The sequence below is a fragment of the Zea mays genome, chromosome 1 (genome assembly GCF_902167145.1).
Source record: "Zea mays cultivar B73 chromosome 1, Zm-B73-REFERENCE-NAM-5.0, whole genome shotgun sequence".
NCBI lineage: Eukaryota > Viridiplantae > Streptophyta > Magnoliopsida > Poales > Poaceae > Zea > Zea mays.
The window spans coordinates 290,782,650-290,809,007 of NC_050096.1; the positions used below are offsets into that span (position 1 = coordinate 290,782,650).

The 26,358-nt window shown below is 43.1% G+C and overlaps 2 protein-coding genes across 3 annotated transcripts; both read right to left on the minus strand.

Moving 5' to 3' along the window:
- Nucleotides 1-18,225: 18,225 nt before the first annotated feature.
- On the minus strand, nt 18,226-21,405 carry LOC100274056 (uncharacterized). The gene is made up of 11 exons (NM_001353087.1): nt 21,076-21,405; nt 20,437-20,625; nt 20,262-20,315; nt 19,807-19,917; nt 19,635-19,697; nt 19,311-19,565; nt 19,032-19,178; nt 18,928-18,955; nt 18,771-18,841; nt 18,540-18,599; nt 18,226-18,430 (listed from the first exon to the last, which is right to left on the minus strand). The coding sequence occupies exons 1-11, from the start codon at nt 21,322-21,324 to the stop codon at nt 18,362-18,364; spliced, it is 1,296 nt and encodes a 431-aa protein (NP_001340016.1). The 5' UTR covers nt 21,325-21,405; the 3' UTR covers nt 18,226-18,361.
- A 2,316-nt stretch (nt 21,406-23,721) lies between these two features.
- LOC100282761 (inositolphosphorylceramide-B C-26 hydroxylase) lies at nt 23,722-26,358 on the minus strand. Of its 2 annotated transcripts, none has more exons than NM_001155667.2 (7): nt 26,108-26,358; nt 25,310-25,375; nt 24,892-24,984; nt 24,621-24,817; nt 24,429-24,534; nt 24,136-24,282; nt 23,722-24,027 (listed from the first exon to the last, which is right to left on the minus strand). In NM_001155667.2, the coding sequence occupies exons 2-7, from the start codon at nt 25,358-25,360 to the stop codon at nt 23,908-23,910; spliced, it is 714 nt and encodes a 237-aa protein (NP_001149139.2). In that variant the 5' UTR covers nt 25,361-25,375; nt 26,108-26,358; the 3' UTR covers nt 23,722-23,907. The 2 variants fall into 2 exon arrangements, with proteins under 2 accessions (NP_001149139.2, XP_008676783.1); XM_008678561.4 differs by lacking the exon at nt 26,108-26,358 and adding an exon at nt 25,454-25,898.

Here is a 26,358-nt window from a genome sequence, read left to right on the forward strand (position 1 = left end):
TATATTCGTCCGACACCAGCCCCAACACCGACTCGCGCAGTGACTATTGTATGTCCACGAGGATGTTTCACATCATGCGCGTACCATCGTTTTCGTCGTTGTCGGACGTCCCGTTCGTCTTCCCGATCTTTGTCCTGTTCTTCCTCCCCAACCTGCTGCCCCCGCCCACGGTCGCAGCCGCAAGCCGACCGACGCTCGTCGACGCGGGTACGGGACGAGTCGGTCATGCTCCTGGCCTTTCTCTGAGCGTGCCATCGAGGAGGACATGGTGTCGCCTGCCACGCTTAGGTTATCTTAGCGATGAGGAGTTCAGGTTTGAGATATTGGACAACCAAGGCCCGTAGCGTGACAGTAGTCGGCATATGCTATGGAGTTGGTAGTGGTGTTGTGTCGCTTCAGCAGGTCTAGAGTTCGAAAGACACTCGCATTCTCTCGCCCTTCTCGGACTGACGCCTAGTGTGGGTGCCTCTCGGTTTGGAGCTGCTCTGGCTGGGCTTCTTTCCCTGCTTGCGTGCTCTCTCCTTATTTGTATCTAGCGGTATACTACCTATGTCGCCTGCAGATGCCCAGGTCTTCGTCGTGTCCTTCTCCGGCAACGAACATATATGCCCGCCTCTTTCCTTCCCCTCCCACTCTACGAAACCTTGAAAGTAGAGGAGGGAGGGATGGGGTCTCTGATTTGCTGCCTATGGTACCCGTGCGTTCATAGAATATATTATGCAAAGAGCAAAGACAATCAATAAAAACATTGAGATCTTTTTAGTAAATAATTTATGTGAGTATTATTGTGAGCCGTCGCAACGTACGGGCAACCGACTAGTATTTATATCAAATAGGACTTATGGCGAAATCACACCAACTACGTTTGTGATGTGATTGTAGACCTGCTAATTGCAAAAAATCCAACCCACTCTCACCCATACCCAAATATAAGAAGGAAATTAAACACAATCCATCCAATAATATTATTGACCCCAAACCAACCCGTAATTGGGTGTAAACCATGTGGATTCATCTTATTGTCTCACATCAAGCCAACTGCATACACATACACTGATACACAATGACAATTTTATAGGTAGTTTCAATGACGTACAAAAAACATAGTCCACGACATAAAAAACAGTGACAATAATATTATACACTGATACAAAAACAAGTTTGGTCGATTAACATTTAGGTCTCGAGAAAATAACAAAAAACATCTGTTAAAGATCCTTAATGAACAATTATTTTTTTTGACAAGAAATATAAACTAGCAGCGGTGGAAAGAGTCTCTGATCAAGCTCGAAGCTAGCAACAGTGGAAGGGCATATCTAGGTAGCATCAGAAGCCCACCGAACGACACATAAATCTCTCTGGAAGTGAAAAGAACTATGTGTGAACGGTCCCGGGGCGACAGTGTGTTCGCTTCGTACGGGCACGGCCCATCAGCCTGCTAGCTGTGCCGGGCCGATAGCACGCTGGCCCATATGAGTATATTGTATAATTTAACAAATAATGTGTAGCTATGGGGGCTTGAACACACACACCCATGTATATAAGAGACTTAAACACACCAACCTAGCCAATGCGGTTGCAATTTTATTGTGTTATATATTGAATTATTATATTTAATATATGTAAACTATTATCTTTAAAATAAAAAATGTAACTGTGTCGTGGCTGTGCCAGCACTATGGGTTGAGATGGCGGCTCAGGCACAACACTATACTAGCCGGGCCGAGCCGTGTCTGGGCCGTGCTTTTTCGTGTCGTGCCTGGAGTGGTCCAACATGTTAGTGCCAATTGGTCATCTATAGCGCCAGGGGACAGGGGGCGTCGGTGTCTAAGTGTGAAAGTGTCTAATTAGCGTTGGACGTCAGCAGGAGCCAGGGGAGCTCCGTCCACCGAGGTGAAGACTTGGGGAGAAGGGAGACTCCGATTGCCGGGGCAGGGAGCAGGATGCGACCGTTGGTGCAGGGTGAAGACTTGGGGAGTTAGGGTTGAGTTGGGTATGTTGGGACTTGGGACTAAGTTGGGAGTCGACTCGAATACAGTCATACGGTCTACGGATGGGTGAAGACCCATGGAAGCCCACGCCTATGCAAATCCATCTACACCCATGGATATCAACCATTTTGACCCACAATACAAAATAAACTCACCCAACCCAATCCATTCATAATTAAAACCCATTACAACCCACCAAAATAAACCCATTTCTTAAACCCACCTAAAATACCCGCTTACACCTACCCCGTTTGCAGGCCTAAAGAGGTAGTGATTATCACCATGTACTAGAGAAAATGATATCCATAGCGTTTCAGCCGTTAACATGATAGTGGAGATGGTGGGGAGCATTTGGGAGATGCCACAATCAGAACACCACTTGCGTGTAAAGAAGACTTAGGGCTATATAGGAAGAAGACCTAGGGCTATCCATGGGACTCCAACAAGGTTTAGGAGAAACCTAGGGCTATCCATGGGACTCCAACAAGGATTAGGAGAAACACTACGCACTTCTCACAACTTTTTGTTTTAGGATAATTTTTCAGAGGTCACTAAAAACAAAAGTTTTGGTGAAAACTTCGCTGAATTTTGGCTTTTTCGTCTGAGATGGATTTTTAAATTTTAAAAAACATATTTTGTTTCCTCAACCATTTTCGGTGAATTTTGTTATTTGTGGACGAAAAAAGCTAAGTAATTTTGAAAAAACAATTTTTTGACATGATTTGGTTCTCATATGTATAACTCACGCTGCACCATGAATAATACAATTTTCACACATAATTTGTTCACCCAAATCACATTTAACATATATATGCAATTAGAAAATGCAATCCGAATACAACACAACAATGGTGACATACAAGTTTACATAAAGGTTTTGCATAATACAAAGGTTCACACAATTTAAAGGTTCAAGATGCATAGGACACAAACAAATGAAATGACCTCCTTTATGCATGGTGACCGCTGATGCTATGCAGAGCCCTAGATATTGAAATGTATTAAATTGTGGTAGGGAACTTAAGGAAATGAACATTCTTAAAAAGATGGTCACCTGCACTTTTAGCTTGAGCCATAATCTTTATACACGGTTGAAGCATCCGGGTAGACTCATTCCATATATATATATATAGAGAGAGAGAGAGAGAGGGAGAGAGAGAGATTGTATATTAGGAGTCCTAGGCTTCCAATAATTAAAGGAAGCTCAGGCCAGACAGTGCAATCCGGTCGAGCCGGACCAGGTCCAGACGTCTATAAAAGAAAATCCGTAGTGCTAGGGATCAGTTTTTCACGTCCCATCTCGATTCATTAGCGACGACGGTTGCCCGATTGCGCGCGTGGCGGTGGACCCCCGGCCAGTGGCTGCGATGGTCGCGGCTCCTCGACCTCGACATGCGGTAGCGGTGGTTCCTAGGCCGCCGGCGGCGGCCCCCGATCTAGAGGGCGAGCGACGGCAGTGCCCTTGTGCGGTGGCGGCGGTTCCCAGGCCGGTGGCCGCAACTACATTACCTCGACGCGCGGTGGCGGAGGTTCCTCGATCCGGAGTAGTGGCGGCGGTTCCCCGATCCAGAGGGCGAGCGACAGTGGGGCCCTTGTGCGGGCAAGCGGCGGTGTCCCCGAAGCCCCGAGGAGGCGACACTTCCAAGCCCGGCGAGCAAGCGACGCCCGTCGACGTGCGAGTAGCGACAGCGACGCATGAGGCGTGATGTTCGAGCGAGCGGCGTCACGGAAGGCGCGAGATGCGCGCATCGATGATCGCGCGTGACATCCTCCGATCCGGCGCAGTTTTCTTTTCGATTATTGTGTTTTATGCCTACCACATGTGTTATTTACGCTAAAAACTGTACGATTTTATGCTTGAACACGGAGTTCGTATATCAGTTTACTGCATGCACATTGGAAAGGCAATTCCTTGATTTATGCTACTCGTAATTTACGCGCATGCAATGGAAACTCTCACGATTTTGCCATAATTTTTGGATCTGTATAAAAATAGAAGAGGATATATCTGGTGCACATATTAAATCATCACCACTTATTTTATATCTGACGTCTCTAGTTGATCGTTCAATTTACAAATAACACCTTCCACCACTACACACCACCACGTTGGAGGGTGTTCTTAGCAAAATACACCAAACAACTAGAGACGTTAGATCTAAAATGAGTGGTGATGATTTAATATGTGCACCAATCTTCCATGTGCACCAGATATATTTTCAAAATAGAAACCGCATGTATGCGGCTGCCATGTTTTTTGGATCTGTCATAAAAATAGGATCGTAATAACAACCTACTAGAGCTATCAACCTCTCATTGACTCGGTATTTATGCTTATATTGAGGGATTTTATGCTCAAAACTTAAGGTTTTTACGCTCCACCCGGAGATGCGTCCACCAATGAACAACATGCCAGATTTTTTACGCAGTGTAAGGAATTGCATAAATAGCTACACTGTGTAGTATAATTTGTTTCAGTATACATCATAAACTAGTTCTAATGCGTTTATCTGCATGACTGTTGGAGGGATCCTATATTTATGAAGGAAATAAAACATTAAATACGATTTTTTTTGTTTCTATGCATGCAATTCATTTCCTTTCATTGCATATTCTTTCCATCATAAATTCGTGTGCATGCAGCTGGTAACAGATTTTTATGCAGTATACCGAATTGCATAATTATCTACATAGTGTAGCATATTTAGTATCAGTATATATCATAAAATGGTCATTACGAGTCTAGCTGCATGGCTATTGCAGCGATCCTAAATTTATGGATAAAATAAAACATTTAAAATTAAAACTATCACACATATCTTTCCTAAATTTACGCGCATACAAGGGTACTTATTTGACTCATGCATGCATTTTGCCATAATTTTTGGATCTGTATAACCTCATGCATGCGGCTGCCATATTTTTTGGATCTGCCATAAAAATAGGATCGTAATAACAACCTACTAGAGCTATCAACATCTCACATTGGCTCGGTATATACGCTTATAATTGAGGGATTTTATGCTCAAAACTTAAAGTTATTACGCTCCAACCCGGAGATGCGTCCACCAGTGAACAACATGCCAGATTTTTTACGCAGTGTAATAAATTGCATAAATACCTATACCATGTAGTAAAATTTGTATCGGTATATATCATAAACTAGATCTAATATGTTTAGCTGCATGGCTGTTGAAGGGATCTTATATTTACGAAGGAAATCAAACATTAAATACAATTTTTTGTTTCTATGCGTGTAATTCATTTCCTTTCATTGCATATTATTTTCATCATAAATTCGTGTGCATGCAGCTGGTAACAGATTTTTACGCAGTATACCGAATTGCATAATTATCTACACAGGGTAGCATATTTAGTAGCAGTATATATCATAAAATGGTCCTTACGAGTCTAGCTGCATGACTGTTGCAGCGATCCTAAATTTATGGAGAAAATAAAGCATTTAAAAATAGAAACCGCCACACATATCTTTCCTAAATTTACATGCATGCAAGAGAACGTGTTTGACTCATGCATGTATTTTATTTTTTTGTGCGCACAGACGTGGGCGCGGGTGGTGCAACCGACAGACTGGTCCAGTCGGTGCGCTGGGTTGAACCAGGTTGCAGGGGTGATCGACATGAGCTTCCTTTAACTATTGGAAGCCCAGGGATCCCATTATATATATATATATATATATATATATATATATATATATATATATATATATATATATATATATCGGCGACACTAAAATGCACCTGGGTGCATTCTCTATATTGAATGCACCCATGTGTAATATATAAATACACCCCGAGCACGCCTCAGCACGTCCTGTTCGCGCGCCTCCCTGCCCCCCGCAGCCGCCGCACGCATCCTTGTCCCCGCGACGCCGCCGTCTCCTCCTTCTTCCTCCGATCCTCTAACCCTAGATCCATGGCCCCACCGTCGCTGCCGCACCTTGAATCGCCTCGATGCTCCTCCCCTAAATCCTTAGAGATTGTTGTGGCTGGAGGGGCTGATCCGATTGCGACAGCGGGAGCGGGTGTACGCGGCGGATCAAGTGATCCCTTGCATCACAAGACGTTGCTGACGCCACCGCCTTCAATTCCACCTGGATCGCTGGTCACTCCTGATGCAGCCCAGCTGTTTCATCCGGTAAGAAAAAACAAGCAAAAATTGTTGCTCCACCGTCGTTTGTTCAATATTGGTTGCAACTAATGATTGCAACTACGTGGTTTGTTGATTTTCTGTTGCAACGTTTGTTGCTTGTTGATTGCAACTAGGGGTATCCTCTAATTGCAAACTTCAGTCTCTGTTTTTACTCCTTGATTACCATTGCATGGTGTGTTTGTGCTCCAGTTGCAACGTTTGTTGCTTATTGATTGCAACTAGGTGTATCCTCTAATTACAAACTTGAGTCTCTATTTTTACTCCTTGATTACCATTGTATGGTGTGTTTGTGCTACAGTTGCAACGTTTGTTGCTTGTTGATTGCAACTAGGTGTATCCTCTAATTGCAAACTCATGATTGCGTGTTGTTCTGCAGGATGCAAACATACTTGATGTGTTTGTCCCCAGGGTGCAGCAAACATTTGATACAAGGGAACAAGCCTACCTCTTTTACCTTGACTATGCAAAGTTGGCTGGTTTTAGTGTCAGGACAAAGAGGACTAGTAAAGAAACCAGACACTGGGTTCGCAACTGTGAGGGGTTTCTGAAGCCAGGTCAAGAGAATGAGGAGCCTATGACAAATAAGACATCGATGAGAATTGGTTGCCCTGCTTATGTGAAGGTGAAGGAGGACAAGAAGCGCAATATTTGGTATTTTCATCATGTTGAGGAAGCACACAATCACAAGCTTGAGCCCTCGCTAAGGATGGTGAGATATATGCATTCTCATAAGCAGAGGGAGGCAGCGTTGGATGACCTGTTTGCAATCATGTCAAAGAGTGGTGTGCCAACACAAGCAGCAATGAATGTAATGTCAGAATTATTTGGAGGCCGTCAAAACTGGTCGTTCACAGAGAAAGATGTCCATAACAAGTAGGTCATAAAAAAACACTGACATCATATCTTTGTGCGATATATTGAGACCAGCAGATTTACTTGTTTTTTCTTTTATGGTACAGGAAAGCTGAGCAAGCAAGGGAGGAGAGGGATGGGGACATGGATAAACTGTTCCAATTTTTCAGGGAGTGCAAAGAACACAATGAATACTTTTACTGGGATGTGGATTTTGACCAAAAAACAAAGGTGCTTCGGAGCATTTTTTGGTGTCATGCAAGTCAGCGTGCAGAATACAAGGATTTTGGGGATGTAGTCACATTTGACACAACACACAAGACTAACAGCAAGCATATGTCGTTGGCCATGTTTGTGTGTTACAGCAATAATTTGAAGAATGTGTCCTTTGTCCAAGCACTTCTTCGGGATGAAACAATTGACACATTCAGGTGGCTTTTTGAGACCTTTAAAAGTTGCATGGGTGGTCAGCAGCCTTTTGTGATTCTTACAGGTATGCTTTGGCTGCAAAAAAATGCTTGTCACATAATTACTGCTGTGTTGTTGCAACTGTATCTTTGAAGATGATTGCAATATTTTATATTGCTTGGTTGCAAACCTATTGGGGTTTTTTGCTGATTTTTATTTTTGACACACAGATAAAGATGCAGCGATGAAGGAATCAATAAGGATTGTGTTTAACAAGACACAACACTAAAATTGCCGATGGCACATAACCAGAACATGGGATTACGAGCTCGAGGAGCTGTACAAATTGCACAATGATAATAATCTAAAGGAGAAGCTGTAGTCCCTGATAAACTATCCTCTAGGGCCCACACAGTTTGAGATGGAGTGGAATAAGCTGGTGGATGAATGTGGCATAAGAGAACACCCTGCAATTGTTGCATTGTGGCAGAAAAGGAAGAGATGGATAGCAACATATTTCAAAGGCATGTACTGTGGGCGAATGACTTCCACCTAGAGATCTGAGAGCCAAAACAGGGTTTTGAAAGATGGTTATGTTAACAATGTGACAAGCCTGCATATATTTGCAAAGAGGGTGCTTGACTCGATTCAGCACACAGACCACATGGATGCTGGGGAGTCACACTACTCACAGGTATTTGCCCACCCCCCTGCATTTTTTGGTCTGATTGTAAAAAACCTGTTAAACAAAAATGATTCCAACTGCTAGTGTGGTGTGATTGCAACCCCGCATTAGGTGTGATTGCAACTGTTGTATAATTCTACCCAAATATCTGTTAAAAAATGTAAACAAAATGATTGCAACTGCTGGTGTGTTGTAATTGCAACTACTGGTGTGGTGTGGATGCAAGCACTGAATAACTCTAGGAAATTTTGTTAAAAAAAATATGATTGCAACTGCTGGTCTGGTGTATTTGCAACTTCTGGTCTGGTGTGATTGCAACTTCTATATAACTATGTCCAAAAATTTGTTAAACAAACAATGATTGCAACTGCTGTCTGGTGTAATTGCAACTGCTGGTCTGGTGTGATTGCAACTTGTATATAACTATGTCCAAAAATCTGTTAAACAAACAATGATTGCAATTGCTGTCTGGTGTAATTGCAACTGCTGGTCTGGTGTGATTGCAACTGCTGATCTTGATGCAGACTGAAGTTGTCAGGGCCTGCAAATCACAATTTGATGAGCAACTAAGCAGGGTGTACACCAGGGCTGTGTACAATGAATACAAGAGGGAATATATTAACAGCACAACTTTTGTGATAGAGCCTGATCCGGGAGTGGAATGCGGTTACTTGGTGAAACATGAGAAAGGCGATGGGACATTTTGCTGGGCACAACACGCATTCAAGGTGGTGGCTGACAAAGCAGTAGGCGTGTATAAATGCAAATGCATGCAGTGGGAGCATACAGGTGAGATGAATTGCAACCTCGTTACATTAAAAAAAATTAAACATTGATGTTCCTGCATATTTACGTCCAAATTGCAACAAAAAAATGCAGGTCTATTCTGCATGCACATAATAAAGGCATTCACCCACCTCCAAGTCCAAAACATACCTGAAAAGTACATTCTGAAGCGATATACACGTAATGCAAGATCTATGGTTCCGTGGAACCGGCACGATGTGAGTGTTGGTGGTCAAAATGAGACTGAGCAGTCAAGGTTGTCGAAGCTGCTGCCAAAGTTAATGCGTCTGGGAAGAGCGGGAAGCAAATCTGATAGAGCATACACTAAAACTATCAGGCACATCGACATGATAACTCCTGGGATTGAGCTTCTACGAACAGCGGAGATTGGTCCGGATGAAGCAACAAATACTGAGTTGCAGCAAGATGCAGATGGACGGCGGAATATTGGTCCCATTGCACCAACACAACAAAGTTCTGACAACAATATGGAACCTGTTGTGATGCCCACTGGTCCTACACCACCACCAGAATCGGGCCTCAATCCAGGTTCTGCAAACTGCCTCGCTGATCTAACATTGACTGAACCGCCAATGTCGCGCACGAAGGGTAGGAAGTCTGCAGTGGGGCTAAATGTGCTAAAAATAGTGTGGAACCTGCTAATCCATACAACACATACAGTGGGGGTCAGGGCATAAGAGAGTGCCAAACCTGCCATGTTAGGGGGCACTATAGCACAACATGCCCTCAGAACCCAAACAGAAGCAGAGCGGCCGAGAACAAGAATAAAAAGAGAAGTGCCAAAACTGTAGGTTGGACTCCAAGAAAAAGAGGTCGCCTAACAATAAAAAAGGACTAGATGGGAATCAAGATGAGGCGCAGAGTGAGGGGGATGAGACACAGCAATCTGGGTGCACTATGGCCATGGAGGAGTCAGCAGCACACGCGGTGATTGCAAGAATTAGGAGGGCGACAACTTGCCATGTTAATTACCAAGACGAAAGTGATTAAGAATGACTATGAATCTGACTGAATCTCCAATGTAATATTTCAATTTTATCTTATTTTATAACTCTGTGTAAGTTAAACTCAATAATGACTGTGTGACTGTTCTGAAAACACTGGACACACATGACTAACCAATTGCAACATCGTAGTTGCGTTGGTTGCAACTGTATGTATACACTGGATAATACATGAATCTGTGTTATTTGTTTACATCTCGACATATAATTAAAATCTATCTTGTTTTATTATCATATAACAGTTGCTACTACTCATAAACAGGTTTGCAAAGTTTGCCATCATGCTGGTTACACACATAGAAATAAAAAGGAGAGTGGTGATGGTCAGTTGCAACTACGATTACAATTTCAGTTGCAACTGTAACATATACGCTGGTTGAAACTGCGAGCGTGCCCCGCCTCGTCCGAGTGGCTCCTGCCTCACATGGAAGGGCTCCACCTCGCCGGTGGGTACAAAACACCAACATATACACTGGTTGCAACTGCAAAACCATACACTGTTTGCAACTACGATTATAATCCAGTTGGAACTCTAAAACATACACTGGTTGCAACTGCAATGACTGGGATTTTTCAAACAATATTGAAAACTGCAGTTTAGAGTACGATAACAACTAGATGAATAGACCAGTTGCAAATGGAACCAGTGCGCTGGTTGCAACCTAAACAACATTACTGGAGTGTGCTTCCAACAATACTGGTATACAGAACCAAAACACAACATTAAAAGTTTCTGGCTACTGCATAACACAACTGATTGTTTTTGCATGAATCTAATTGTTCGACTGACTACTATCCCATTCAATTGGCACCGGACGACCACCAATTCTAAACTTATCCAGCGATCCAGGAATTTCAGCTTGGTTCAAAGGGTGGAAGATCTGGTAATGCAACAACTCACATCTGTATATCGGGCCCTTGAACTGCAATGGCATAAAATAAACATAATGGTCAGTGTCTATATTATGATGCACACATAGAAAACACGCAAAAAAAGCACCAAAACAGATAGAAAATCAGTTGACAGCATGGCTCACCGGATTGATTTCCTTGGTCATTTTGTCCCCGTCATAATATTCCATGTACTTCCATACAAAAAAGACAATCGCTTTGACCTGCTTGCTTTGGCACATCAATAAAATGCCGCCTCCACTTGCTAACTCTGGGTAACTTGAGGTTGGAAACTTTCTGGAAGGCTGCATCAATGATTGGGATTTTGGCAAAGACAGCCTTGTGCCGTTCTTCCTGATTAGAACAATTCAGGAAGTAGTCGTTCGAGTCCAGCACATCAATAAGCTTATGGATAAAATTGAAGCAATATACAAAATAGTGAGCACCATCTTTGATAGGGACAAAAACCTGGTGCAAGGAAGGAGTAGAAAACTAGTTACGAAAAAATGGAAAACATATATGAAAAAGAAGTTGCAAGAAAAAAGTATAGACAGTTGCAAAGTATGTGTCCTGGTGATTGCAACTGCAGATGATGGAAAGTTAAAAATTGTAGGTATGAAAAAGTGGGTTGGGGAAAAGGTCTGCTAACCAATTTTGCTCTTGACAAATCATAGTTTTCGCACTCAGACATCAGATGATTCCATACATATATGAAGTTTTCTGTCTCAGATTTATCAGCGTTGAGTACTGCTTCACATGTTGATACATTGAACTGTATGTGTTTTCCAGTTTAGAGAATAAAGAAAAAAGAGAAATGATAAATGATTAAATTAGTTTAAACACATAAAAGCAAGACAGTATACAAAAAATACATGGTTTTGGATAAGAAACTTACATAAAAACCAGTGGTCAGAATCGACCTTGTGCACAATATCATCATGTCGCATGCAGTGCATGAAAAAGTCTATGATTCCTGACTCACCAAGGGTGTCATTAGAAAAAGAGGTTAAAATTTCCTCGCCAGTGAGTCCAACAAGAAGGCCAAACTCCAACAAAATTCTCCTGCAGCAACAAAAAAAAGAAAAAAAACGGATGGATTAGTGAGAAGAACAGGAGGATGTGCAACTGCTGGTGTGCTGTGATTGCAACTGCTGGTCTAGCGTGATTGCAAAATACTAAATAACTCCAGGAAATTCTGTTACACAAATATGATTGCAAACTGCTGGTGTGGTATAATTGCAACTAGTGTGTTGTGATTGCATGTACTATATAACTCTGGGAAATTCTGTAACTAACTCTGGGAAATTCTGTTAAATAAAAATGATTGCAACTTCTGGTATGGTGTGATTGCAATCACACATTAGGTGAGATTGCTAGTGTTATATATAAGTAACTAACTGTTCAAGAAAAATGATTACTACTTGGTTCGAATTGCAAAATAAAAAGTAAATAGCAATTGCAACTTGGGAAAACAAAAAAAACCTTTTCAGCTCAGGATCAGAGGCGATCTTCCACCTAAGTGCAACAGCCTTGGCCAGGGGTATCTCAGGTCGATTACGAGGGATCTTGAACGGGGATATGTACTCCCTAGGCTTCTTCAGCACTCTATCACCTAGGCGCTTGAATATCATCCTTTGAAACTCGTTGAAATCAGCCTGGCCTACTGAGACTTCGTCTTGAGAAAGTCGGATTAGTTGGGTCAAATTGTTGATATCATCATCAGACTCCGCAGGGAACTGGATATCATCAAATGATGAGCTGGGTCCTACCTCGCCATCAATGCTCTTCTCCAAACTGTCAATCTCAGCTTTGGCCTCCTGACGAAGCATGTTCAACCTATCCTCGTACCGTTCGCGTTGCTGAGCATATTCTTTTGACATTTGTAACTGGAACATCTTCTTTAACTTGGCAGCGGGCACTGGCTTTTTCAAAGCTTTGATGTTGTCCTTCAGCTATTTCTGGATTACAACATGTATCCTTTTCTCCTCCGCTTCAACCTTCTTCTCGGCATCAGCCTTCTTCACAGCTTCTTCAGCTGCAGCCTTTCTCTTAATCTCAGCTTCTTCGGCCTCAGCCTTTCTCTTATTCTCAGCTTCTTCTGCCTTCTTCTTCTCGGCATCAGCCTTATTTTTCTCAGCTTCTTTAGCTGCAGCCTTTCTCTTAATCTCAGCTTCTTCGGCCTTAGCCTTTCTCTTATCCTTAGCTTCTTCTTCCTTCTTCTTCTTGGCATCAGCCTTCTTCTTCTCAGCTTCTTCAGCTACAGACTTTCTCTTGATCTCAGCTTCTTCGGCCTCGGCCTTTCTCTTATTCTCAGCTTCTTTTGCCTTCTTCTTATCAGCTTGTTCGGCTTCAGCCTTTCTCTTCTCAGCCTCCTCAGCTTCAACATTCTTCTTCTCCATCCCAGCATTCTTCATCTCGATCTCAGCCTTCTTCTTCTCAGCCTCTGCCTTCTGTGTGTTGGCAACTTGAATGGCCCTGTCGCTCCTCCTTGAGTAAATTATATGATCCTGGTGCAGTTGAGTAGAATAGCCAAATTAACATATTTGTATTATGAAAGTGAATCATTTATATTATAAAAAAAGACACGAATTGCATGAACATACCTGGGCAGTAGGATGCTGCATCCCAGTGTCCCTGCTCAGAGGCTCCTCTTCTGTATCAGGTGCTCCCTGTTCAGAATATATGATTAATTGCAAGTTGGCAGAGGCTATGATTACTACAATGGGTGGGGGCCGATTGCAACTAGGGTCTGCTTTCACTTGGGTATCAGAGGATCTTACCATAGGACGTTGATCATTGCCAGGGGGGTTTGAGGAAGCTTTCCTCTTGCGAACAATAATTCGTGGTGCACGAGTCTGCTGGCTATTGGGAGGGGACTGGAATTGTAGAAAAAGGAAAAAAAGCATAATATTAATCAGAAAAAGGAGTTGATGGTAATAAAAAACACAATAAACTAACCTCGCCATCAATGCTGGCAAAGTGCTGTGGGGAATCCATCATTTGCAAGATATCATCAACACTTCGGAATGCCCCACGTAAATCAGGAGGTGCTGCCACGGGGAAGAATAAAAAATATAAATGAAAAAATGGGAATAATCAAGATGAGAGAAAACATTTTTTAAGCATGGAAGACATAGGTAGGCTTACTTCTATTCAAATTTCCCTCTTGTAGATCAATGTCATGACCACACGATGGGGTTCTCATAAAATCTCTGCTGTCATCAAGATCTCCACCACTGCGATCCAACTGGATTTCTTCACTATCACCTCCTCCAGATTGGTCTTCCGGTACATTTGAAGTAGTTCCTGATCCTGCATACAAATTTTAAAAAGTGACTGAAAGCATAGAGTAATGTGTATGGGCAAAATTGCAACTTGTATGGTGGGTGGTTGCAACAATAATATTATACTGTATGCAATAAAAAATACCTGCTCCTGCTCTAGTGTCAATTACAACGGGACTCCGTATAATTTCTTCACTATCACCTCCTCCAGATTGGTCCTCCGGTGCAATTGAAGTAGTTCCTGATCCTGCATACAAATTTAAAAAATGATTGAAAACACAGATTGATGTGTGTGGGCAAATTGCAACTTGTATGGTGGGTGCTTGCAAACAATAATATTATGCTACATGCAACAAAAAATACCTGCTCCTGCTCTAGTGTCATTGTTCATCTTCCTCCTGCGCTCTTTGGCAGCTCGCTTCTCAGCGATAGCGTCAGCGATAAGCTTCTGAATGCAATGTAGCACTCATGGTGAGCTTTTGCCATAAGGTCGCGGGATATTGTTGAATACTTCGCAGCCTTCTATGCGTACGACTGGGCTTCACTAGTGCTTTCATCAAAAGCCTTCAAGATGTTCAGCGCATCTGACTTCCTACTCCTTCCAACTAAATCGATAATACTCTGACCAAAAGAAGATCTGAAGCTAGGGTACTGGTAAAAGACTGGGGGTTGGATATTGAAGGAAGCATGACCGGCGGGATCATGGGATGTGCCAAGCACATCAGCAGATGTGCCAGTAGCAGTGGGTGCTGCTGCTCCTGGGTTAGGTGCTGTTGTTGGGTTAGGGTCTACTACTGGGGCAGGTGCTGGTACTGGAGCATGTAATATTGCTAGAGCACCAATGGGGACGTCGTAGCACGTGTCAGCGATACTTCTCAGCTGAAACTAAAAAAACAATGATAAAATGATAAATGAATAACAAATTGTAACTCTTGCGGAGTAGCATTTGCAATAGTTAAACACAATATAGTTGCAACTTACCCTGAGGTGTCCAAACTCAGTGGTGCCAAGAGGAACAACTCCCCTGAGATCCTTATTTGCTATCGCATCAATCGTCTTAGAGTCCAAGAAAGCACATCGAGGGATCGAAAAGGGACTTGTGTCGATTCCATGCTGCAGGTTGTCGACATAAAGCATCTGCATGTTTTTAACATTAGGTAAAATACACATGGGTATTTTAGGTTGAATTCAGATAATGAAAAAAAGTAAACCGAATTAGCACAGGTGCAATAAGCCAGTTGCAATAGAAAATACTAAAATTATTGCTACTTTGTGTACAACATAAATTACAAAATACATGTGAATGTGTTAACTAAGCTATCATAAAAAAATCAAAAAATAAATCAAATTGCAACTTGTAACATATGACAGTTGTAACAGTAAACATAAAACAATTACTACTTGTGTAATTGGAAGAGTAAGTTGCAAGGGCAAAAATTGAATGTGTGTGTTGAGCTTACAGCTACGAAGATCCCGCATCCACTGATGGGTGCGTTGATGCCTTTCTCCGCAAAATCCTTTTTATAAAGACGAGCAGCTATGCTGAGCCTGTCAACTACCGCTTTGCACCAGTTCTTGTTGGCCATGTTCTGGATGTCCTGAGTATACTTTACATCATCAATCCTGATGCGAGTGTCAGTGTTGGAGAATAGCAGACACTAAAATGCAGCCATGAAAAAGGCTCTCAGGCCCAGCTCCCCAGTGAGAATCCTCTTCTGCAGTCGATCAATGATAACAGATATATTAATACCAGATATGTGTCTATAAGAGTTGCCACAAATTTGCTCCCCCAGCTCGTCCCGCAAGGCACGAGCATCTGCATCAGACATGGGGGGCGGGTCACTGCCAACGTTTGGTAACTACAAAACACACCAAACACTGTGCTCAGTGATTGGAATATCTTTTCCACCACCAATCTCTAATTTCATCATTTCTGGGTTGAGCTTCCGCATCAGCCAGCTGAGCAACTTTCTGGACAATAAGTGCGGCTTGAATCTCAGCAGGCCGCCAAACCCCTTGGCAACTACTTCACTTTTCAATTCATCGGAGAGAGCATTCACAAGCTTTATGAACTTCCCAGGTGAGCATCGTATAGCTCGCGTCTTAGTTTTACCCTTATTCTCATCGCCACCAACAATACCAACATTGTCATCACCAGAACCATCGCCGGCAGGAGCAAACTCTGGGTCTTGTTCATCATCACTTTCTTCATCTTGAATAGGAGACAAGGGGACTTTCAACCTTAACCTCTTCCTCCTTTCCTTCAATTCATTTTTATCTAATTGCTTTCTCTTGTTTTGTACACGAGGAGAGCGACAGACAGTATCAGTGCCTTGCTGGCCTGTGACATTCTGTTCTTGATCCATTATAAAAACCACTGAAAAAATGGTCATGAAAAAAACATGAGGGCACAAACACATGGTACAGATCTCATAACCAAAAATTGCTAATCAACAAACTAAAACACACAGTACAAATAGGAACAAAAAATAGTTGTAATACACACTAATGCTGCAACACACATTAGTACTGGGACAGAATTGCCACATGCGCCATAAGCCAGTTGCAACAAGACTGCTAAAATAATTACTACTGGGACAGTTGCAACAGTGAATTTAAACAAATAACTAGTTGTATATGAGCACAGTTATAAAAGACAGGAATGATGTATGTGGGTTGAAAGTTAAAATTATACAGTTGCAACTTATGTGATGGACCAGTTGCAAAAAAAAGGTACACTGCAGTTGCAAAAAGTGGAAACATCTGAGTTGATAATCTAGAACACAAACTGCTTATTCAAATGAAATGTATCTGTATAAAATACAACAATTAATAATTGCAATCAACGGATAATACTAGTTGCAACACTTGAGGAAAAATGGGGTTTACCAGTCTATTACCGAAGATAACAAAACAAATCCAAAAATGGGGACAGAGAAACAGGAGAGGGGGCGGATGAGCTTACACGGCGGGCGCGCGCGCAAACGACTCTGGCGCGGGCTACGTCGCCGATCGCGGTCTACGACTTCGGTGCGCAAACGGTTCTGACGGGAGCCGTTCGCGGAGGATCCGTTCGCGAAGAAGTGTGGAGGGGCGAGAGCGGGAGCGTGTGGGAGGGACGAAGATGAGCGCGGGCGAGCGCACAACGGCTAGGCGAGGGCTACGTCGCCGGGGAAGAGAAGATGTTGAGCCGTTCGCGGAGGGGAAGTGAAAAGGCGCTGTCGGGAGCGTGCGGGAGGGACGAAGACGAAGCGTCGGTTCGGCTGGGTGGGGCGGTTGGCTCGGACCATATGCTCTTGGGCGCGTAGGTTCAGCCTGGGTGCATTCTCTATATTGAATACACCCAGGTGTAATATATAAATACATTATATATATATGAAATAAAATAGAAAAATAACATGAATGACAAATAAATAAACATGAAACAAAAGAAATACACATGCATGGCATATAGATCCATCATTGAAACACCAAAAAATAGTTGTCCTTGTGCAGGCGATAGTGAATGTATATATGCATATCAGGGTAAAGGGGGTGGTTGTTCTAGACCATACATGATTGATGGTGGTAATTGACAAGCGCAAGACACTCTCTATGTTGCATTCGGATTATATTTTCTATTTGCATGTACATGTTCATTGTGATCGAATTGTGTGTGAAACTATTATTATTCATTGCGCAGCATGAATTATACATATTACAATAAAATTCTATCAAAATTTTTAATTTTTCCACACATAATCAGCTCTTTTTAGTCCTGAATCTACAAAATTCACCGAAATACCTTCAAATTTCGTCAAGGGTAAACGAATTTTTTAACGAATCGAGCACTTCTTAACGGGTATGTCCGATTGTTTTTATTTTTTATCTATCAAATACGCTTCAATTTAATGGGGTCTACATTAGAATACTCGGGAAAGCGTCTAGTTTTTTATCATAGTTTTTATTTTTATATATTTTTCACATTTTTAAGTTTTCAAATGAAATCCTCCGAAATTTGAATCCGGGCCAGTACCGAGAGCGAGTTTTTTTTTTTTTTTGAAATTCGTCCGAGAAATTATTCCCTAGTGCGGGGTACTACTTTTTAGGTGAAGCTAACAATGATAGCTGTCCAGTATTAGGCTTGATCTAAGAAAGCTGCCCTACCAGCGTGGTAGATCAATAATCGGTGGTCAAGTGGCAAAAAAAAAATCTCACAATATGGGCAAACTATATTCTGCCTAGTACAAATTCCGGTGTTTTTGAAGCCTTTTGCTACTATTGCTGTCACACGTTGAATCTGAAAAGCATGACATCTCCTTCCTGCACAACATAATCCTTCCCTTCCAACCTCAGCTGCAGTCAGAGTGCCAGATTAAATGATAACAAGACAGAAAAAAAAGATATTTTTAACTGCATGTTTCAAATCACTGAATGTAAGGTGTAGCAACGCAAATATCTTTACCAGCCCTTTCTCCCTTGCTACTCCAAGAGAACCAGCTGCAACAAAATCATCATAGGATACCTGAGGTATGGTAGTATTCATTGTACAATTAGTAAATATCAAACAAAAAAAACATTTAACGGTATATCCAAATTCCATAGAGGTGAATCATTGCCATTTGTATATCATAGCATGTAAACTGAAATCTGAAATTTGGTCATTCAATTCTCATCGTTTTGTACATAAGCTTACAGTTTCAGCTCTGATGAATCCTTTCTGGAAGTCACTATGAATAACTCCAGCTGCTTGTGGCGCAGTCATGCCTACATGTAGAATCACATGCAGTAATAATGATAACGAAAACCTCTTCAAATATTACAGTACAAATAATTGTGAGGAAGAAGGAAACCTGAAAGAATAGTCCAAGCTTTTGTTTCCTAAAAGGACACAGTTATAGGTCTGTCAGTTTCTGTTAACTGCTTTGAAAAAACTTTGACAGCACGAAAGATGCACCTTGTCTCCGGTTGTGAAATAAGTTCTTAACCCCAATAGATTATATGTTGCTTTTACCAAATTTCCTAGTCCACTTTCAGCAACACCAAGAGATTTTAAATATTCTACTCTCTCTTCTAGAGGTAGCTCGGCGAGTTCAGCTTCAACCTGTTTATGCATTCCATGATTTTGTTAGCATAGGTGGAATACATATGGTTAGGCAATATAAAAATAAAATATTATTTCACAGAAATTTCTTCAAAAAGTTCTTGTAATTTCGATGTATAGTATACAACAAACCTGAGCTGATATTGTAACCATACCAGACTGCAAGTCTGATGCTGCTTTAGCCACCTCTTTGACATGAGAATTGCTATCAGGTTCAGCAAGATCAGATTCTGTCACATTAGCAACATAAATGACAGGTTTCATAGTTAGCAGATAAAGGTGTTTTATAGCTTCTTTCTCATGCTCAGCTAAATCGACCGATCTTGCAGGCTTTCCTTCCATAAGTGCCTGCTGAATTTTTTCCAATCCTGATTTCTCTGCTTGTTCCTAAGTAGTGAAAACAGTTAGAACATAGAACAAAAAGGTCATCAGAATGAAAGAATTCGTATGTATTACCTTCACTTTTACTTGGGTATCTTTCGTTTTACTCTTGTTAAGCTTATCTAGCCTCTTCTCTATCTACGGTATTATGCAAATGTCAGCAGTTGGACAGGATTACAGATAGCAAAGAAGTTTCTTTTGAAAATGCGTGATAGCATGACAAAGGGAAATCAGTTCACCAAATTACCTGTTCAAGGTCTGAAAATATCAGCTCTAGGTTAATGACATCAATGTCTGATCTGGGATCGACCTTGCCATTGACATGAACTATATCGTCATCCTCAAAGCATCGCACAACCTGAGAATCCAGTAAAAAAACAGATAATTAGTTATTCCTAGAACCTCAACAGCTAATATCTTATAAGAAGCTCATCCTATAAGATTTTGCTATCTCCAACACATAAGAAATGACAATGAAGCATCAGCAGTGAGTTGCAGTGCTGGATAAGGATAACAGAGTGGCTCCCAATTTTACTTCACATGTCGCATATCAATAAAATTGGACGAAAAAGGGATATCTGATGGAGAATTGTATTAGCCTGTAAAGTATAAAGATGCCAGCAGGATGGCGCACAGTAATTGACAGACACTGGAACTTGGCAAATATATGAGAGCTTAAGAGTACGGGTACAAGAAACCAACCTGAAGTATGGAATCCACTTCACGAATGTTTGAAAGGAATTGATTTCCTAGTCCCTGTTTTCAATTGCCAACCATAATACCATTATGTATAAACTAATCTGGAACCATCTCACATTTGCTCAGCGGAGTTGGAGGTATCCTGCAGGTTAATTGAAGACAATGGCAAAACTGGTACCTCTCCTTTGCTTGCTCCTTTGACTAGACCAGCAATGTCCACAAGCTCAATGGATGTTGGGACCGTCTGCTGGGACTTGCTTAATTTTGAGAGCACCTGCAAACGAGGATCAGGGATAGCCACCACACCAACGTTTGGGCTGATGGTGCAAAAGGGAAAGTTTGCAGCTTGTGCCTTCCCGTTTTCAACCTGAAAAATATTGATAACAGAACTAACATTAAATCATTCCTTGGAAGAACATGTCCTATGTATATCACATACATTTCTCCATTCGAAGCATTTTACTCAAGCAAGTCCAGAGGGCAACTTGCACAGCAGCAGAACTACACAAAAGAACAAGATATTATGTGAACTTTATCGACTCTACAAATTATACAAACCTACAGTGTCAGCCGTTCCACAAGAATATCTATGTGGCAAAATGTCGAACAGTTGGCGTCCACCGACATCCACCCAACATACAGGCTACAATTCCATCTTATACCGAGCTAATGAACGAATCCAGAAGAGCATATATAGAGCGGAAAATAACCTACACATTTCTGTCCCATCTAGATTCGCCGGTTATTACGAGTTCTTGACAACACGAATTCCTCCAAGGAACAGGAAGCAATGAAACAGGCAAGCTTAGTAACTCACAATGGCGTTGAAGAGGGTTGACTTGCCGACGTTAGGAAGCCCGACGATACCGGCGCGGAGGCTCATGCTAATCCGTGCCGCGCGGCCGGACGAGAACCGCCGGGTGCGGCAGGCCCGGCTCCAGCGCCAGTGCTGGTGCAGAGCCGACGAGCCGTACGGGGAGGGCAGGGTCGTCGCGGTCTGCGCCACCGCGGGCGCCCGCGTGAAGCCCGCGAACGCGGAGCCGAGCGCGCGCGACACCGTCGTCATGGGCAGCGCCGGAGAGTAGTTCGTGGGCGGCGCGGGAACACGGTTGGGCGTACGGTTGCCAGAGACAAGAGCTGCGGGATGGATAGATGAAATGGCACGTGACCCGCGCAGAACGCACGTGCAAGTAGGGGTGCCAATTAGGTAGGGATGAAAACCGACGGAAATCATTGAATCGCAAGACCATATATAAACTAAACAAACAGAATTTGAAGACTGCCAAAGAAGAGCAAAGGAGAAATCCTTGAAGAACCAGAAAGTTGAAGCCACTCTTGGGTGCCTAAATGACGAAATTCACGGTATCAACCAAGATGACACACATGATGATAACCCAACAACAAAAGCTTCACGAGAAAAAAAAAGACTCAAATCATTCATCTCCATTGACAACTTCCCCGCTATCAACAAACCTGCAGATGTTGCGATGGCCTTTAGACTACAAAATCAAGATGCTACCAACTTATGATGGCCAATCTGATCTATGATAATTTTTTATGAGTTTGTTATGGCAGTAAAAGAATAATTGCAAACAGCATAATTTTAAGGGAGATAACAAAGCCACGCTGGCAAAATCACTTGTTATGGCAGTAAAAGAATCAGCTCAGCAATGGTGTATCTTCTTTTAATTGTATAATGAAAGTAGCAAGTGAGCATAACTCAACTCATTTGGTAAAAAGTGTGGTTATACACCTAACCACCTAGGTTTAAAGTCTGTTTAATTGTTGTAATTTGTCAGGCCTGGTATTTGGTAAACTGTGGCTGTCACAAAAAAGTGTGCCGAGTAAAATCGATGCTAAAATTATGGTAAATTTTGATATGAAAACAAGTATATGACATGTGCAAGAGGATGCTAAGTGTGAGTGACGCGTCGTAAATGTGATGGTCAACCAAACAGCCGCCAAAAAAACTATGGCATTACCTTTAACGTGGCAAGTTTTGTTCGTGAACCAAACTGACCCTTAATTTCTTCCACGCCGTTATTTTCTTCTCGATAAAAAAATGACCTAGTTTCCCTTAGGTTGGTCACATTTTCTTTATTATCATACAGACTGATTTAACATAAACACGACATTTGGCGCACACACATAATAATTGTTTTCTTAGAGCAACTCCAAGAGTTTCCCTTTATTGCTCCTAAAACTTTATTTAGGATGAAAGATGTAAAAATATGGACTCCAACAACTTCTCTAATTCTTGCGAAAAAATAGAGGTATCTGAAAAAACTCCATCCTCCTCCCGCATATTTTCGTGTCTCCCATCCTCCCCAATCGTCTTCACGATTCACCCTACCCCGCATGCAACTCCATCAGCAAGCGCAAGCTCCAGAGAAGCGTGGACATTGATAATTCACCGGTCGCTGCTGGAGCACTCGATTATAGCCCTGTTTGTTTCGGCTTCTGGCAGCTTCTGGCCACCAAAAGCTGCTGCGGACTACCAAACACTCAGCTTTTCAGCCAACTTCTATAAAATTCGTTGGGGCAGAAATCATCCAAAATTAACATAAACACATGATCGGTTGAGTCGTTGTAATAGTAGGAATCCGTCACTTTCTAGATCCTGAGCCTTATTAATAACTTTATCTTCTCCACACGTAATCGTAATGATACTCAGATTCTCCCCGCAGCCAGATTCTCTCCACAGCTAGATTTTTAGAAAAGCTAGTCAGAAAAAAGATGAACCAAACAGGCCCTATGTGTGAGGCTTTTGAGGACTACGAGTCTACGACGTTTGTGCACCTCGTCAATCGTCATGGACATCACGCTAGGACGCAGAGCGCCCGGAGTCAAATGAGAGGGAGAAAGAAAGAGATCAACAACTAATGGACATGACAGTGATTGAATGGATGATATTCATAGATGAGATCGATGACAGGTAGAGTTCACATGTGCTGACGTGGCTAGTTTGAAAAGTATTGGGGAATGTACTGTTGGAGATCTGTTGTGGGGCAACGTGATTTTGGGAAAATAAAATTTTAGCAGAACTCCAATAAATTATTTTGGGGAAAGATTTTTAGGGATCTGTTATAGGGCAACGTGATTTTGGGAAAATAAAATTTTAGCAGAACTCCAATAAATTATTTTGGGGAAAGATTTTTTGGAACACTCTTGAGTTGCTCTTATGTGGCCTTAGCTGTTGCCTAAGCTGCTCATACCTTTCGCAAACGCACAAAATTTGCGGCACTCTCCTGAATCCGTAAACCCAAGCCCAGAATATCCATGAGATATACCCAGTCTTCCAACTGTATACAGAGACAGCGCATGATGGGGACCCGGAGGAGGAACAAAAATGCGCGCGAGAATCTTGCATTTGCAAGAGTCTGATGCTCTGATTTTAAGAACTAGACGAAAAGAGTTAAGTAAAACATGCCGTTTTCGGTACAGCTGGCAATGCACAGAAGGCTGAGGCAGCGAAGTACTATCATCACATTCAGAATAGATCAACAGACAATCAGTACACTACAAGAACTTTGAGAACTGAATGAACATGTCAACCCATCGCACGAAGACAGATCCAGGATTATCCCTAGCTTGAATATATATTACAGGTCCCCTAGAATCTCTCATGCCAAGAATTGAGTTACGTGCGTCAGTTCTTCTTCCCAGACGTCATGGATGGAGGCAATGTCCCAAAGACAGCGTCCCAAAGCGATGAGGTGATGCCGAAGCCCTTGTCCTGGATTCTGAAGTGATGGTTGAGGTGATACCTCTGCATATATCAGGCAAAGATCGAAAGGGGTCAAAACCTTGTGGACATTTGCACGGAGCACCTGGCTAAATTCATGTCTTTTAAGTGGGCACACCATCATGTCCTCACCTTGAGATGTTTTGCTGGGTCTTTGGATGGTTGCCCATGGTGCAGGTAGTAGTGAGTGCAATCATACATCACATATCCCAACAGACCGCCTCCGAACAGTGCGGGTGTGGTAGAGGGAGTTGCGAAGAACGCGACCAGGTTCCAGAACTGAAAAACAAAACGGCAGAGGATTCAGTTGATTCGGTCTTCTTTCTTCTGAATGGTCAAAAGTTCCAGATCATCGAGTCCAGTTCGAAGCATAGTGTTTAGTACTTTTGTTGCTTGTAGTATAACAAACAGTTTCTGGGCTATACCGGGAAACACAAAATTGCTGTTGCAGTAGGAGGAAACACAAGCCTGAGTGAGTCCATGGGGTGCTTATGGTGGCACCCGTGAAGAAGGTAATGCGCGGTGTTCCACCTGCAGCAATGCATCGACGACAATCTGAGGAGCAGAAGGAAAGACATGATGAGACATTGCCAACGCGAAGGTCGAAGCATTCTTACCAGTAGGTCTTGGTCTCAATGTGGAACAGGAAGCGGTGCAAAGTGTATTCGATCAGCGTCCAAATAAATATCCCAAATAGAGCCATCATAGCTACGTCCTGAACGGTATGACCCATCAGAATAGATTTCACGAGCAGGCAGCAGACAACAGGCAGCCATATAGTTGGCACAGCCCACCACTTCGTGCGAGTCAAGAACTGGACAGTCCAAGAAGTTTGTTAGTACGGTTACCAAAACCCCTAGGATACCAATGCGATGGGATATGCGTTACCTCCAGGACATCATTTCCGAAAAAGCGTGGACCCTCCTTGCTGACGATCGGTTGGTGAACCCATTCCTGGTACCGTTCCTCAAGATGGCCAACCTGCATCCACAAAATCAAGAAACAACCAGAAGATGGTTATGTGAATGCGAACCACGTGAAGCAGCTGGACATCGACTCAGAAACTCGGAAGTTTACAACTACTACATGAGATTCCGCTTTCATGATAGAATCTGCCACAATTATTGCTGAGGAGAAAGCACAGTCTAACACTAAGGCCTGGTTGCGAAAAGACCCAAAGCTGCATTAAACAAGCTCAAAAGTACATAATAACTTGTAAAGTGCGAGAGAGAATCCCATAAGCTACTTCAAAAAGGCTAAGATTCACAGCAACCATCGCAAAGGAGCAACTAAGAGCGAGGCATACCTGGAAAACAAGGGGCTTGTTGAGATCAACTGTGAACTCCTGGACAACCATCTTCCCCAGTCAGCGCTGCACGAGAGAGTCCCACATCACATACCATACCACATACAGCAGGTGAGGAAGCAAAGGCAGATTCAGAAAAGGTACAGTCTCCAAAGGCGCAGGGAGAAACTCGTAGGTGGCGATGAGCAGAACCAACTGACAATGACAGTGGTGGGGACTGGGGAGAGCCGCGCCGAACTAGCCAGCTTCAGGCCTAGACAGCAGACACGCACCACCAGTGAGGGTACCATGATTATCGCCTTTCCCCGCTTGCCCACGACGGCTTCTCCCTGATTAGGCAGTCATCGGCATGTGGCTGTGGCTCCACCACACGACAGGCAATCTTCATCTCCTTGCTTACTCGCCCACAGCCGTTGTTCGCACGGATTTGGCAACCGATACTTGACTGTGCGTCGCAACTCACAAGACTGTGCCTCTAGTGTCTACGCGCCTCTTTTTTTTTTGTTGAGTCATAATGTTTTGCAGTGAAAATGTTCGCACGAATCTGAACAGACTTCGCACAACACCATGGCACCGGATGCGACAAGAGCAGTCTCGGTCTAGATCCAAGGCATTGGGACCCTGAAACCACAGGTCCGCCGCCACCCAAGCGCCGCGGGAAAAAAAATATCTCCGGCGTCGTACATCTACGAAACTAGACCGGGCGAGCGAGCGATATTGTCCAATGCGGCCCGGCGGGGAAGCACGGCGTGATCGAGAGAAGGGAGGGAGCGGGGCCAGGGGGGCGGGGAAACTCACCGGCGGCGGCAATGGCGCGCTCTTCCCCGGGAGCGGCGGAGCCCTCCTTCTCCCCGGGCGGCGAGACAGAGAGAGAGGAGGGGCGGGCGGGCGGGCGGGCGGTCGAACGGAGAAGAGCAGCGGATGGCACTGCAGGGGCGAGCGGGGGCCGAATAAGAGGCAGGGGGGTATTCTGCCAAAAAAAGATGCCTCCAGTCTGCCGCCAGACAGATCCCCGCACGCCTGTGTGCGTGCGTTTGGAAGAATTAGCG